The sequence below is a fragment of the Lichenostomus cassidix genome, chromosome 1 (assembly GCF_008360975.1).
Source record: "Lichenostomus cassidix isolate B80296 chromosome 1, HeHo_3.0, whole genome shotgun sequence".
Lineage (NCBI taxonomy): Eukaryota > Metazoa > Chordata > Aves > Passeriformes > Meliphagidae > Lichenostomus > Lichenostomus cassidix.
Window position 1 is genome coordinate 109565272 of NC_139479.1, and position 10349 is coordinate 109575620.

At 44.7% G+C, this 10349-nt stretch overlaps 1 protein-coding gene and 1 long non-coding RNA gene across 8 annotated transcripts in view; both read left to right on the top strand.

The window, feature by feature from the left end:
• The first annotated feature begins 17 nt into the window (after positions 1-17).
• The window catches only part of LOC146445527 (uncharacterized), a 12024-nt gene continuing 1692 nt past the window's right edge, over positions 18-10349 (top strand). For 2 of the 6 annotated variants that reach the window (XR_014855288.1, XR_014855275.1), the window contains exon 1: positions 18-750. This is a non-coding gene — a long non-coding RNA (uncharacterized LOC146445527). The other 4 variants (XR_014855289.1, XR_014855287.1, XR_014855290.1 and 1 more) reach the window with 4 other exon arrangements.
• On the top strand, positions 4634-8614 carry LOC146445528 (methyltransferase HEMK2-like). Of its 2 annotated transcripts, XM_085075492.1 has the most exons (7): positions 4691-4978; positions 5551-5640; positions 6035-6125; positions 6688-6771; positions 6878-7019; positions 7710-7837; positions 8194-8614. In XM_085075492.1, the coding sequence occupies exons 1-6, from the start codon at positions 4845-4847 to the stop codon at positions 7814-7816; spliced, it is 648 nt and encodes a 215-aa protein (XP_084931618.1). In that variant the 5' UTR covers positions 4691-4844; the 3' UTR covers positions 7817-7837; positions 8194-8614. The 2 variants fall into 2 exon arrangements, with proteins under 2 accessions (XP_084931627.1, XP_084931618.1); XM_085075501.1 differs by lacking the exons at positions 7710-7837; positions 8194-8614 and having other exon boundaries at positions 4634-4978; positions 6651-6771; positions 6878-7015.

The window sequence follows — 10349 nt, forward strand, 5'->3', positions numbered from 1 at the left end:
AAGCATAATGTGTTGTGTCAGTGTTTAGCCTGGAACTGCTCTGCCCTGTGGAATAGACTGGGGGGTAGGTGGAGTAGAGAGAAGGCTTGGCAAGCAATCTGTCACTTTGCTTAGCCACCCGAGCCACACCTAGGATGGAGCGACCGAGGCTGGTCTATGCACAGGGTTTGGGGGAGGTGGTGGGGAGTGGTACAGCAGTATCTTGCAGTTTGTTAGTCATTTGTCTTAATGCACACTGTTGTTGGATCCTAGGCATTTTGTGTTGAGAAATGAGAGCTCTGGAAGGGTTAAGCTTTCCCCATGTGTCGGGGTGACTTTGACAAATAATTCTTTTGCAGAGGCAGAGGGATAGGATGTAAATGCGACATGAACAGAGGAGGCCAGAGGAGTGCAGGTATGAGGCAGGTTGGCATCTGGTGCCCAAGGGATGGCTTGACGTTCAGCTCTACATTTACGGCATCGTTTGGCTTTTTATCTCACTCTGAAGATGCACAGTGCTCAGCGTGGCCATGTGCCGGCACAGGCTGGGGACAGTGAGCCAGGTGAGTACCAGATACCAAGATGAGTATTGATTCCAGAGCAGAACTAGGTACTACTGGAGTTGTGTTGGTGATGTTTTTTTTGTTACAGGTGATATTTTTTTGTTTCATAGGTGGTCGGCAGCATTCAAACCTCTTGTCCAATACAACAGAGACCCCTATGGAAAGTGGTCACGGTCAAGTGACTTCAGATGGAAACAACCACGGAAATGTGATGCTTTCAGACCGTACATCAGGATGCGCTTTTCCATTTTGTTTCGCCCTTTCTCCCCCAGGAGGGCCTTTTTGGGGGTGGTGTAACTGGTGGCTCTGTTAAAGCATTTTTCTTTGCCTGTATTTTTAGGACGTAATGCTGGATGTCAGCAGTCTAGGTCAATGGAATGAGGTGAGCAGTGACCAGCAGACAGAATGAGTTACTGTGGCTTGGGTCTCAATTTGTGGTACAGCTCCAAGCATCCATTTTCATTTGTGCATTTTTAGGTGGTCTACTTGCAACGTGTCCTGGCCCAGGATGACAGAGACCAACTGGGTGCATACTGAAGGTATAGATATGGCGTATTTCAATTGGACTGGGGAGGCTGTAGTTTCTCGTTGTCTCAATGTGGGTTTTTTGCTTTGTTTCTTTGCAGGAGCTGCTGCTGCATTAGGTGTGCCAAGGAATAGAGGCTAGTTGGGTGAATTGGTGTTTGGATGGGGTGACTATTAGGTGAGTGCTATGTGGCAGGTTGCTAGTCTCTAAGCATCCATTGTTTGCGTGTTTTAGGCAGTCCAGTTGTATTACACCTCTCAGGGTTGAAGGCCCTTGCTGACAAGCTGGTGGACTGGGTTCGCCGCCCTCGTGAGCCTTCGGTAAGGATTACAGGACTCTGTGAGGAAGCTGTTACCTTTTCCATCTGAAGGTGCCATCTGGGTAGCCTTCGGCAACAGGCAAGGTTTTGCGGTGAGTCGGGGAAGCAGGGAGGAGGAGGGAGGTTCCACACGGGTTTCATCAATGCCACGTCACTTTGTCTCTTCTTAACCCAGGTATGCCCCACGGTGACAGCATCAGCCTCCGAGCGCAGCCGGAGCCTGCGTCCTCCGGAGCCAGCAAGTAGCGGGATTGTCGGGTTTTGGCTGACGTGCCACTAAGCTCACACATTGATGTTTGGTATTCTTTTTTGTAGCAGACTAAGAGAGAACAGCCTGGTGATGGCAGGAACTTCCGAGACTGCAAGGAAGTATTCTTTGTCACTGGACATGGATTCACATCCCTGGATGTCTAAGAGATAAGTCAAGGGCTATGGCACACAGAGGGGATGCAAACCGGCTGCCAGGCTGGGACTTGCCGGAGGGATTTTTGCATTAGCTTTGGAGATGGAGATGTCCAAAAAAGAGCCCCATAGGTCACGTAAAGGGAGAGCCTGACTTTTGATGACAACGCAGAGGTGGGCAGGGCAGTCCCAGTGTGTGTCGTGTCACTTGTCTACTGTGTGGTCCCTGTCTTTTGCGTGTCTTGTGTCATGTGTCTTTTGCCTTACCCATTTGAGGGGATTATCAAAAAAGCCAGGCTGTCCTTACCATCTCTGATCTCCGTGTTCCTTGGCTTGGCGCCGATATCTTTGAACCCTCAACTCCTGAGCTCGGGTGCACATCAGAATCTCTGCATCTCTTTGGAGACATTGAGTCAGAAGCCTTTTACGGTCTTGTTCTGAGCTGTATCAACAGCTGTACATGGCAGTGATCCATTATCGCAGGCTAGGACTTGTAAGGATGTGCGGTCGGAATCTTCTCCCTATCTTCGTGATTCCCAGGCTTCCATCTTTGCCATTTTGGCTAGCTTGTCTTAAGGTGATTGTGTTAGCATCTTCTGCCAGGGCTCTTTGGACCTGGTTGGCTCACCATCAGTCTCACCTGGGTCATCTCATTCTGCATCCCCTTGATCATTGCAGTCATCTCACTGAGAGTTTTCTCTCATTGTCGCATCCCCTTGATCACTGCGGTCATCTCACTGAGAGTTTTCTCTCACTGTCGCATCCCCTTGTTGCATGTCCTGTCTCATGTCTCTGTGTGTATGTGTTTGGCCTGGAGCTGCTCTGCCCTGCTGTGGGGTCTGCTGTGTAGGTGCAACAGCACTAAGGCTATACTGTTAACTTGTTGCGAGGCTTAGCCAGCGGAGCCTATGGTTTGCAAACATCCCACACCCCCTGGTCACTGGCCTTGTGTGTGCGATCTGTGGGAGAGTTGCCACCTGAGGACTTGAAATTTGTGCTGTAGATTGTAGTTAGAGTGTAGCTGGTATCTGTAGATTGCCAAAAGATGTGTGGAGCTGGTAAGTTACCATGTAGTGCTTTGACATTTGTAATGAATTTCTTTCAGATGCAGATGGATTGAATCCGTGGCACAGTGCTCTGTATTCTGAGGGTATCAGTGGGTCCCCACAGGAAGGTTAGTCACTGTTTGTCTTGGCAGGGTGACTCTGAAATGGTGACTCTGTTGCAGAGTTGTTTTTTGCCTTGTTTTTTTTCTTTAGGAAGTAATGCTGGATGTCAGCAGTCAAGGTCAATGGTGTGAGGTGAGCAGTGACCAGCAGACAGAATGTGTTATTATTGCTCAGTTTTCAAGCTGTGGCACAGCTCTAAGCATCCATTGTCATTTCTGTGTTGTAGGCAGTCCAGTGGCAAGACATCCTGGCCCAGGATGCCAGAGAGCAGCAGGGTGCAAACTGAAGGTATAGCTGTGATGTACTTCAATCAGAGCGAGCAGGTTGTAGTTTCTGAATGTAGTGTCTGACTGTGGTTTTTTGCTTTGTCTCTTTGCAGGTACTGCCACTGTGCTAGGTGTGCCGAGGAACAGAGGCAAGCGTGTGAGCTGGCATCCAGGCTGGGTGAGTAATAGGCAAGCACTATGTGGCAGTGTAGTAAGCGCGTTCACTTTCATTTTGCATGTATTGTCCATGTGACTCTGTATTTGGATGAGGATTTGAGGTGAGCTGGGGCAGTGCTGGGGAGGAGCTGGGGATTACTCTTCTCGAGGGCAATAGTCATGTTTTCTGTTTTGTTGCTTTAGCTACTGTGAGCAGGTGAGGAGTTGAAGTTTGGAAACAGCAGGCAAGGGCTAAGCCTTGGCAGTTAGGAGGGAGAGGGGTGTTGCAGAAGTGGCCTCTTTTGGGAGGTGTCATCACAGTCTGACTTTTCTTTGTCAATTTTTGCAGCCACCGAAGGGGACCACAGGGAACACACCGCTGTCCACAGTGCTGAGGCTGGATTGTGCCCTCTTGTCTTCAGAAAGCTAAGTGGCAGAACTGGTGGTCGGGAGAAAGGAAAAACCTTTTGAATCACAGGAGGCAACTTGATGTTAGCTTAGAGGAGAGGACTGTAGTGGAAAAGGCCCATCGGAAGTAAAGGGAGAGGTTTTCTCCTCACCACCAGCTGAGCCTTTGCTGGGCAGGGCAGCTCCAAGCCAATCCCCGTTCTTGTGAACTTCCTGTCATCGGCCTTCTTTGAGTCCCGATGTTATCCTTCGAGTCAGGAGCGATTGCAGTACCTGATGAAGCCTACAAGGAAAATGGAGAGACTGCTTCCAAGGGCCTGGAGGGACAAGGGGCAATGGCTTCCAAATGGAAGAGCGGGTTTAGATCAGATACTAAGAAGGAATCCTTCCCTGTGAGGATGGGGAGGACCTGGCACAGGGTGCCCAGAGAAGCTGTGGCTGCCCCTGGATCCCTGCAAGTGTCCAAGCAAGGCTAGGCTGGATGAGGCTTGGAGCAGCCTGGGACAGTGAAAGGTGTCCCTGCCCATGGACTGTGTGAAACTGGATGAGCTTTAGGGTCTCTTCCAACCCAGCCCATTCCGTGATTCTGTGACTCTGCAGTTCACAGGGTTGGTACATAAGGATGCTGTGAAGTGCTGCTGGCTAAGAATCACGGAAACATACTGGAAAACGGAGCTTTGTTTTAGTATCAGTATAAGGGTTTCCCCCGTGCGTTTCAGAACCTTCCTCGGCACCCTTTCCTTTGGGTTGGTGCTGACTCCCTGTGGCCGTTCTCGTGATGGAAACACAATTAGTGAAGCACGAATTACGAGCCCGAGCAGCAGCGCCCTGCCCGACCCGCCCTCAGGGGCACCCGCGGCGGGCATCGCTGCGCGCACTGATGCGCTGAGGATGCTTCACACCGGAGCAGTGCCATCAGACGCCACCGAACACTCCGCAATTTCTGAGCGAGCACACCGCAGCGCCACCGAAAGCCGCCGAGGAGAAACAAGCGCGTCCCTCCCCTTCCTCCCCCTTGCACCGCCCCTTGCCCCGGATGCGGCCCGGGCGGGCGGCATGGCGCTGCCCACGCCGCGCTACGAGCACCTGGGCCCGCGGGGGCCCTTCGGCGATGTGTACGAGCCGGCCGAGGACACCTTCCTGCTGCTCGATGCGCTGGAGCGGGACGCGGGCAGCCTGCGGGAGGCTCGGTGCGGCCGGGGCGGCAGGGCTGAGGGGGGATTGCTGTCACTGCGGTGTTGAAGCCATGAGCCGTCAGGGGGGCCTGCAGGGGAAGCCGTGCGAGGAGAGACTCAGGGCGCTTGGCTTGTTCAGCCTGGGCAAGAGAAGACTGAGGGGAGACAGCGGGAGCTGCAGCTTCCTCTGGAGGGGCAGGCGCTGATTCTGCTCTCTGTGACCTGGGGGAATGGCCTGAAGATGTGTGAGGGGATGGTTAGGTTGGATATCAGGAAAAGGTTCTTCATCCAGAGGGTGGTCGGGCGCTGGGAAGGGCTCCCCAGGGAATAGTCACACTGTCAGCCAGACAGAGCTCAAGGAATCTTTGAACAACGCTCTCAAGCACAGGTGGGATTGTTGGGGTATCCTGTGATGGGCCAGGAGTTGTACTCAGTGATCCCTTCCAACTGAGGATATACCATGATTCTATACTTCAACATGTGTGGGAGGGCAGCGTGTTTTATAACACTGTCTTCACTAATTCTGTGTCTGTTGCGGTGCTCTTGTATGTTGCAAACAAAAGTGATCCAGAGTGTTCTCTCTTTAGAGTCGAGATCTGCCTTGAAATAGGATCTGGATCTGGTGTGGTTTCAACATTTCTGGCTTCTTCCATCCTTGGACCCAGTGCACTGTACATGTAAGTATAACAGTACCTAAACTGTTGCGTGTAATAAAAAATGCTTAGCTCTTTCATATGTATTTCCCATTTTCCCATTTTAAAAACTATTCACAAAGAAGCTCAATTCTGTGGATACATAAATCAAAGCAAGGAGGGCTTGTTGAGAATTTATGGAGCAGCCTGAATTATTTCCTTCAGGTTCTGTAAAAAATAAGTAATGTTGTGACTAGAAATTGATTTTCCTGTTTCTTATACAAATTGCTAAGCCTACAGATGTGTTTGCTGGGTTGAGTCCTTGCGGGTCTCTTTCAACTCAGAATATTGTGATTCTATAAATTAGCTTGTGGTTCATAGGGTTAAACTTCCAGGTACAGTAGCCTATAACTTACACTTTGTAATATTTCCCTTTTAGATGTACAGATATCAACCCCATGGCAGCTTACTGTACCCAGGAGACAGCTCTGCTTAACAATGTTCACCTGCAGCCTGTCATTACTGACCTGGTAAGAGAGATGTTTCAATAGTATCTTTTATAATTTGTGTAAATTTTTGATACTTACTGGAGATTATGGAATCTCACAATACTTAAAGTTGGAAGGGACCTCTGGACATCAGCCCCTGCTAAGGCAAAAAACCCCCAACAAACTACTCAAACTCTAAAATTCCAAATTAAGCTCTAAAAAGTCATTGAATAGATTTAAAAAAATCTGTAGATATAATTTGGAAAATGCTGGACAAGGAATTCTATAGCGGCTTGACATTATCATAGCCCTTTGTCTAAAGTTATGCAGGTCTTGGTTCTCAACTTTTCCTGATTTAATTAGAACTTGTGTCTGTAGTTACCTTTCATTTCTTACAAAATTTGATATGGAGAAAAGCTAATTTTCTCACCTTTTAAACCCTGAATATATATGCTTATAAAAGGTGATGTAGATAGACTACAATAAATGGGATTTAAAATCGATTAACAACTGCACTATATAACTGTATTTTTACAAAATATTTGCATTCTTCATATTTCCAAAAAGAAACCCCACACAAAAGAATCATCAACTTCATCTACAGGTCAAAGGACTGTCTCCAAGATTAAATGGGAAGGTTGATCTACTGCTGTTTAACCCACCATATGTGGTAACACCTTCTGAAGAGGTAGGAAAAATTTGAAATACATAGTGAAAATGGTATTGCTACTGTCAATCGTTGTGACAGTGCTATCATTCTGTATTATGACAATCTTTGCTTTCCTTCTTCCTAGGTGAAAAGCCATGGAATAGAAGCATCCTGGGCTGGTGGCAAACAGGGCAGAGAAGTAATGGATAGAGTTTTCCCATTAGTACCAGATTTGCTTTCACCAGGAGGATTATTCTACTTGGTCACAATTAAAGAAAACAATCCAGGTGATTGCTTTCCTTGGACATTTAAATGTGCCAAACCAGGTTTAACGTGGTATAAATCAAAATGTTCATCACAAATACAGACCAGAAATACAAGGAAGTTGATCAAAAGTAAGAATTCCCCAAGGTAGTTTGGAAAATGAAAGTATGTAGGACCCCAGGTGCTCTGCAAGAGTTCAGGTCCATGTCTGAAAGGTGATTAAGTCTGAACTAACTAATAAAGCCAGGCCAGGGGTTTTTTTTGGGGTTTTTTTTTTTTTCATGGAAGAGAATGGCGGTGTTAAAGGCTTAGTTGGAAATGTGATGCCTTTCATTTTACAGGTGTAGAGAAAAGATTTGGACTTGTTCCTTCTGATCTAATGCTTAATGGCTACAAGTGATTGTGTAATGTCAAGATTATTCTTCACACTTGATTTATTAGGCAGCTTTTGTGAGAAAGTGATAAAAATTTCACTTTCTCCTACAGTGTGGCTTCATACAGAATCCTTCTTTGCTATTAATAGCAAAAAACTGAATTTCAGTTTGTAAATTGTCAGCTTTAGTTGTTCTTGGTGGGAGATTATTTTGCATAAAAATTCCTGTCTGAAAGAGGACAGAGTTATAATCTTTGTTTTACACCTTGACAGAGACCTTAGAAATGTCTTTTATAACCAATTTCTAACTCATTTGTAAACGCTGCACTTTCCATTACAGATGAAATTCTGGAAACAATGAAGAAAAGTGGCATAAAAGGCACACGAGTACTTTCCAGGCAAGCAGGACAGGAGATGCTGACTATCCTCAGATTTAGAAAGACTTGATAACTTCTCTTCACCTTCCAGGTAGTAGACGTGCAGAAAGTTGAACACAGTTGTCAGCTGATAAACACTGAAGTGTGTGCAGTCTGCCCTCTGTTAATGGCAGGAGCTTCTTCATACAATCAAAACATTGAGAATTAATTGAACCCAAAAATTGAACTAGGAAACAAAATATCAGCGGGTTTATAACAATCTAATATCCTCTAGTATAACTTTTACAAGCCATGCTCATGTATAACTTTTAATTTGTAGTTTTCAGTTGTCATTGGTCAGAATCAGGGTCATATTACACCACCATCATTCACAACAAACTGCAAGTTTAATGGCAGCAGTGTGAAGATACACTTCTGTTGTCTTAAAAAGTTCTTTCCTCTCCCCAGGATCAGCATTCTCAATATGGATCACTTTGTCCATGGTTGAGGACCAGAGTCTTCCACGTTCCTTTGACCTTCAAGGAAGAACTACCCTGGTTAATACCCACAGATGCTGAGAGTTCACCACGAAAGCATTTGGATGAAGTTTAGATCATTGCACAGATGGAACTGCAGTAGCACTTTATAAAATGCAAAATGTGAAGACAGAGTTGAGAGTTGTTCCACTTGTTGGCATGTACCTGTCAAGTATATCTTGCTGCTGTACTACTCAGGATACTGAACTTCTCAACTCTTCCAACAAATGAAGTTGTTCCAGAAGAGATAAATAAGGAGGATTCTCCAATTCTTCACTCCATTGTAATGAGTACAACAGTTCTGCAACTCATTAAACACCTTCCCCGAGCTTCAGGGAAGGCTTTTCAAGGAATGATGGAAAATTTTATTCTATTAATTTTACATATTTATATTGCTGTTGGGATTTTTTGAGGAACATAATTTTGCAAATAGGAATTGAATTTGTTCTTTTCACTTCCCTCCCCCCATTTTAAAGAAACATTGATGTAGTTTTTTCTGTTCATTTGTTGTACAAGGAAGGGTTTTCAGGAGCTCTCATTGTTTTGTGTTCGGATAGCTTTGCATTATAAAAAGCTTAAATAAGTTGGCTTCAATTTCCAGCTTATTTTAGACCCAAATAAAAACCAAAACAGTTTGGAACAACCTAGGGGTAAAATGGTAGTACATAAAAACCAAAAAAATCCATCATGGTTCAGCAGAGACTGACTTGCAAGACTTTTCTCTCTGAATTGCACCTATAAACATTATTTTGATATTTGTAGTAATTTGTGTCATTTTAGCAGTGCTTTATCACAGGAGTGCACTGGGCACAGTGCCCAAATTAGCAGAGCCTCTTATTCAAAAACTCTGGCCATTCCAAGTGGAGAGTGGGATGATAATTAGATGTTACTAAGCTAAATAATCACAAATACACCTACTGGGTGAGGATAATTTGACTGCAGACTGGACCTAGAGCTAGTAGGATTTCCAGATTTCAAGCACAGGGTTGATAGCTGCCAAAACCCTTGGCCTTGGTGCAAAATGTATTTGGTCGTCAAGTGCTGGAGTTCTTATCTAGCCAGTTACTGAGTATTTCTCAGTTATCATTATCATTCTCTTCAATCAAATCAGGAGGATCTGATATGGTAATAAAATATGGCACATTATCTCCAGGGTGTACTAAGCACTGCTTTGGTTTTTGTTCTCCACTTGTAATGTTTAATAGCTACAGACAGGTTTAATTATGAAGCCACATCTTACTGTAAAGTTGATAATTGCTCTGAGCCATAATTACCAGAAGAACGTACAGGAATATCTTTTTTTATCAACAGGACTGGAGAAATTTCCATTTTCTGGGCATTGTAAAGAGAATGTGGTCCTGAGGGTTTAAAAAACCTCTTTCCCCTTTCTCTGGCTCCAGGCTTCCCTTACTGTGCAATGAACAAAACTACACATTTTTTTGTTTTTTGAAAGATGCTCTTGTAAGTGAGGCTTTGATTTTACAAGGAGCAATATAGCAGAGAGGAGGGATGCACAGCAGGATTTTAAACTTTCAGTGCTTCTGCATGACTCCTAATTCAACATTAATCAATTTAGAAGTTGAAAAAATTTACTATTTACACAACAATCCAATAAGAGATGATTATTTCTTCTGCTTGTTCTCAGCATCTTTTTAATATAAGGACAAGTATTTTGGATTTGGACTTTGTGGGTTCCTTTGTCAGCATGTCCTTAAGATTTTTTCCTCCCCCTTAATATTTTTAAGACAGTCAAGCACTTAGCTGAACCTTCCCAAAAACTTCTGCCAGTGCAAAGTTTCTTCATAAAGTTAAAACCAAAGTGAAGTCAAACAGGAATTTTGCATATAGCAATTATCACTTCTGCTTATAAAGAAAATGCTTACCAAAGTCTAAATTACCAGGATTTTCCCCCATAGTAATATTTTAGAGAAAATAATGGAACAACTTTCTGAAATGTTGCATTTGGATTACTTTTTTCTATCAAAAATTTTGTGTTTGGACCAAATACATGATGATCAGGAGAATGCTACTGATGTTTGTAAGAAACTGAAAAAGCCTGACAAACATTCTAATCCAGCCTAAATGGAA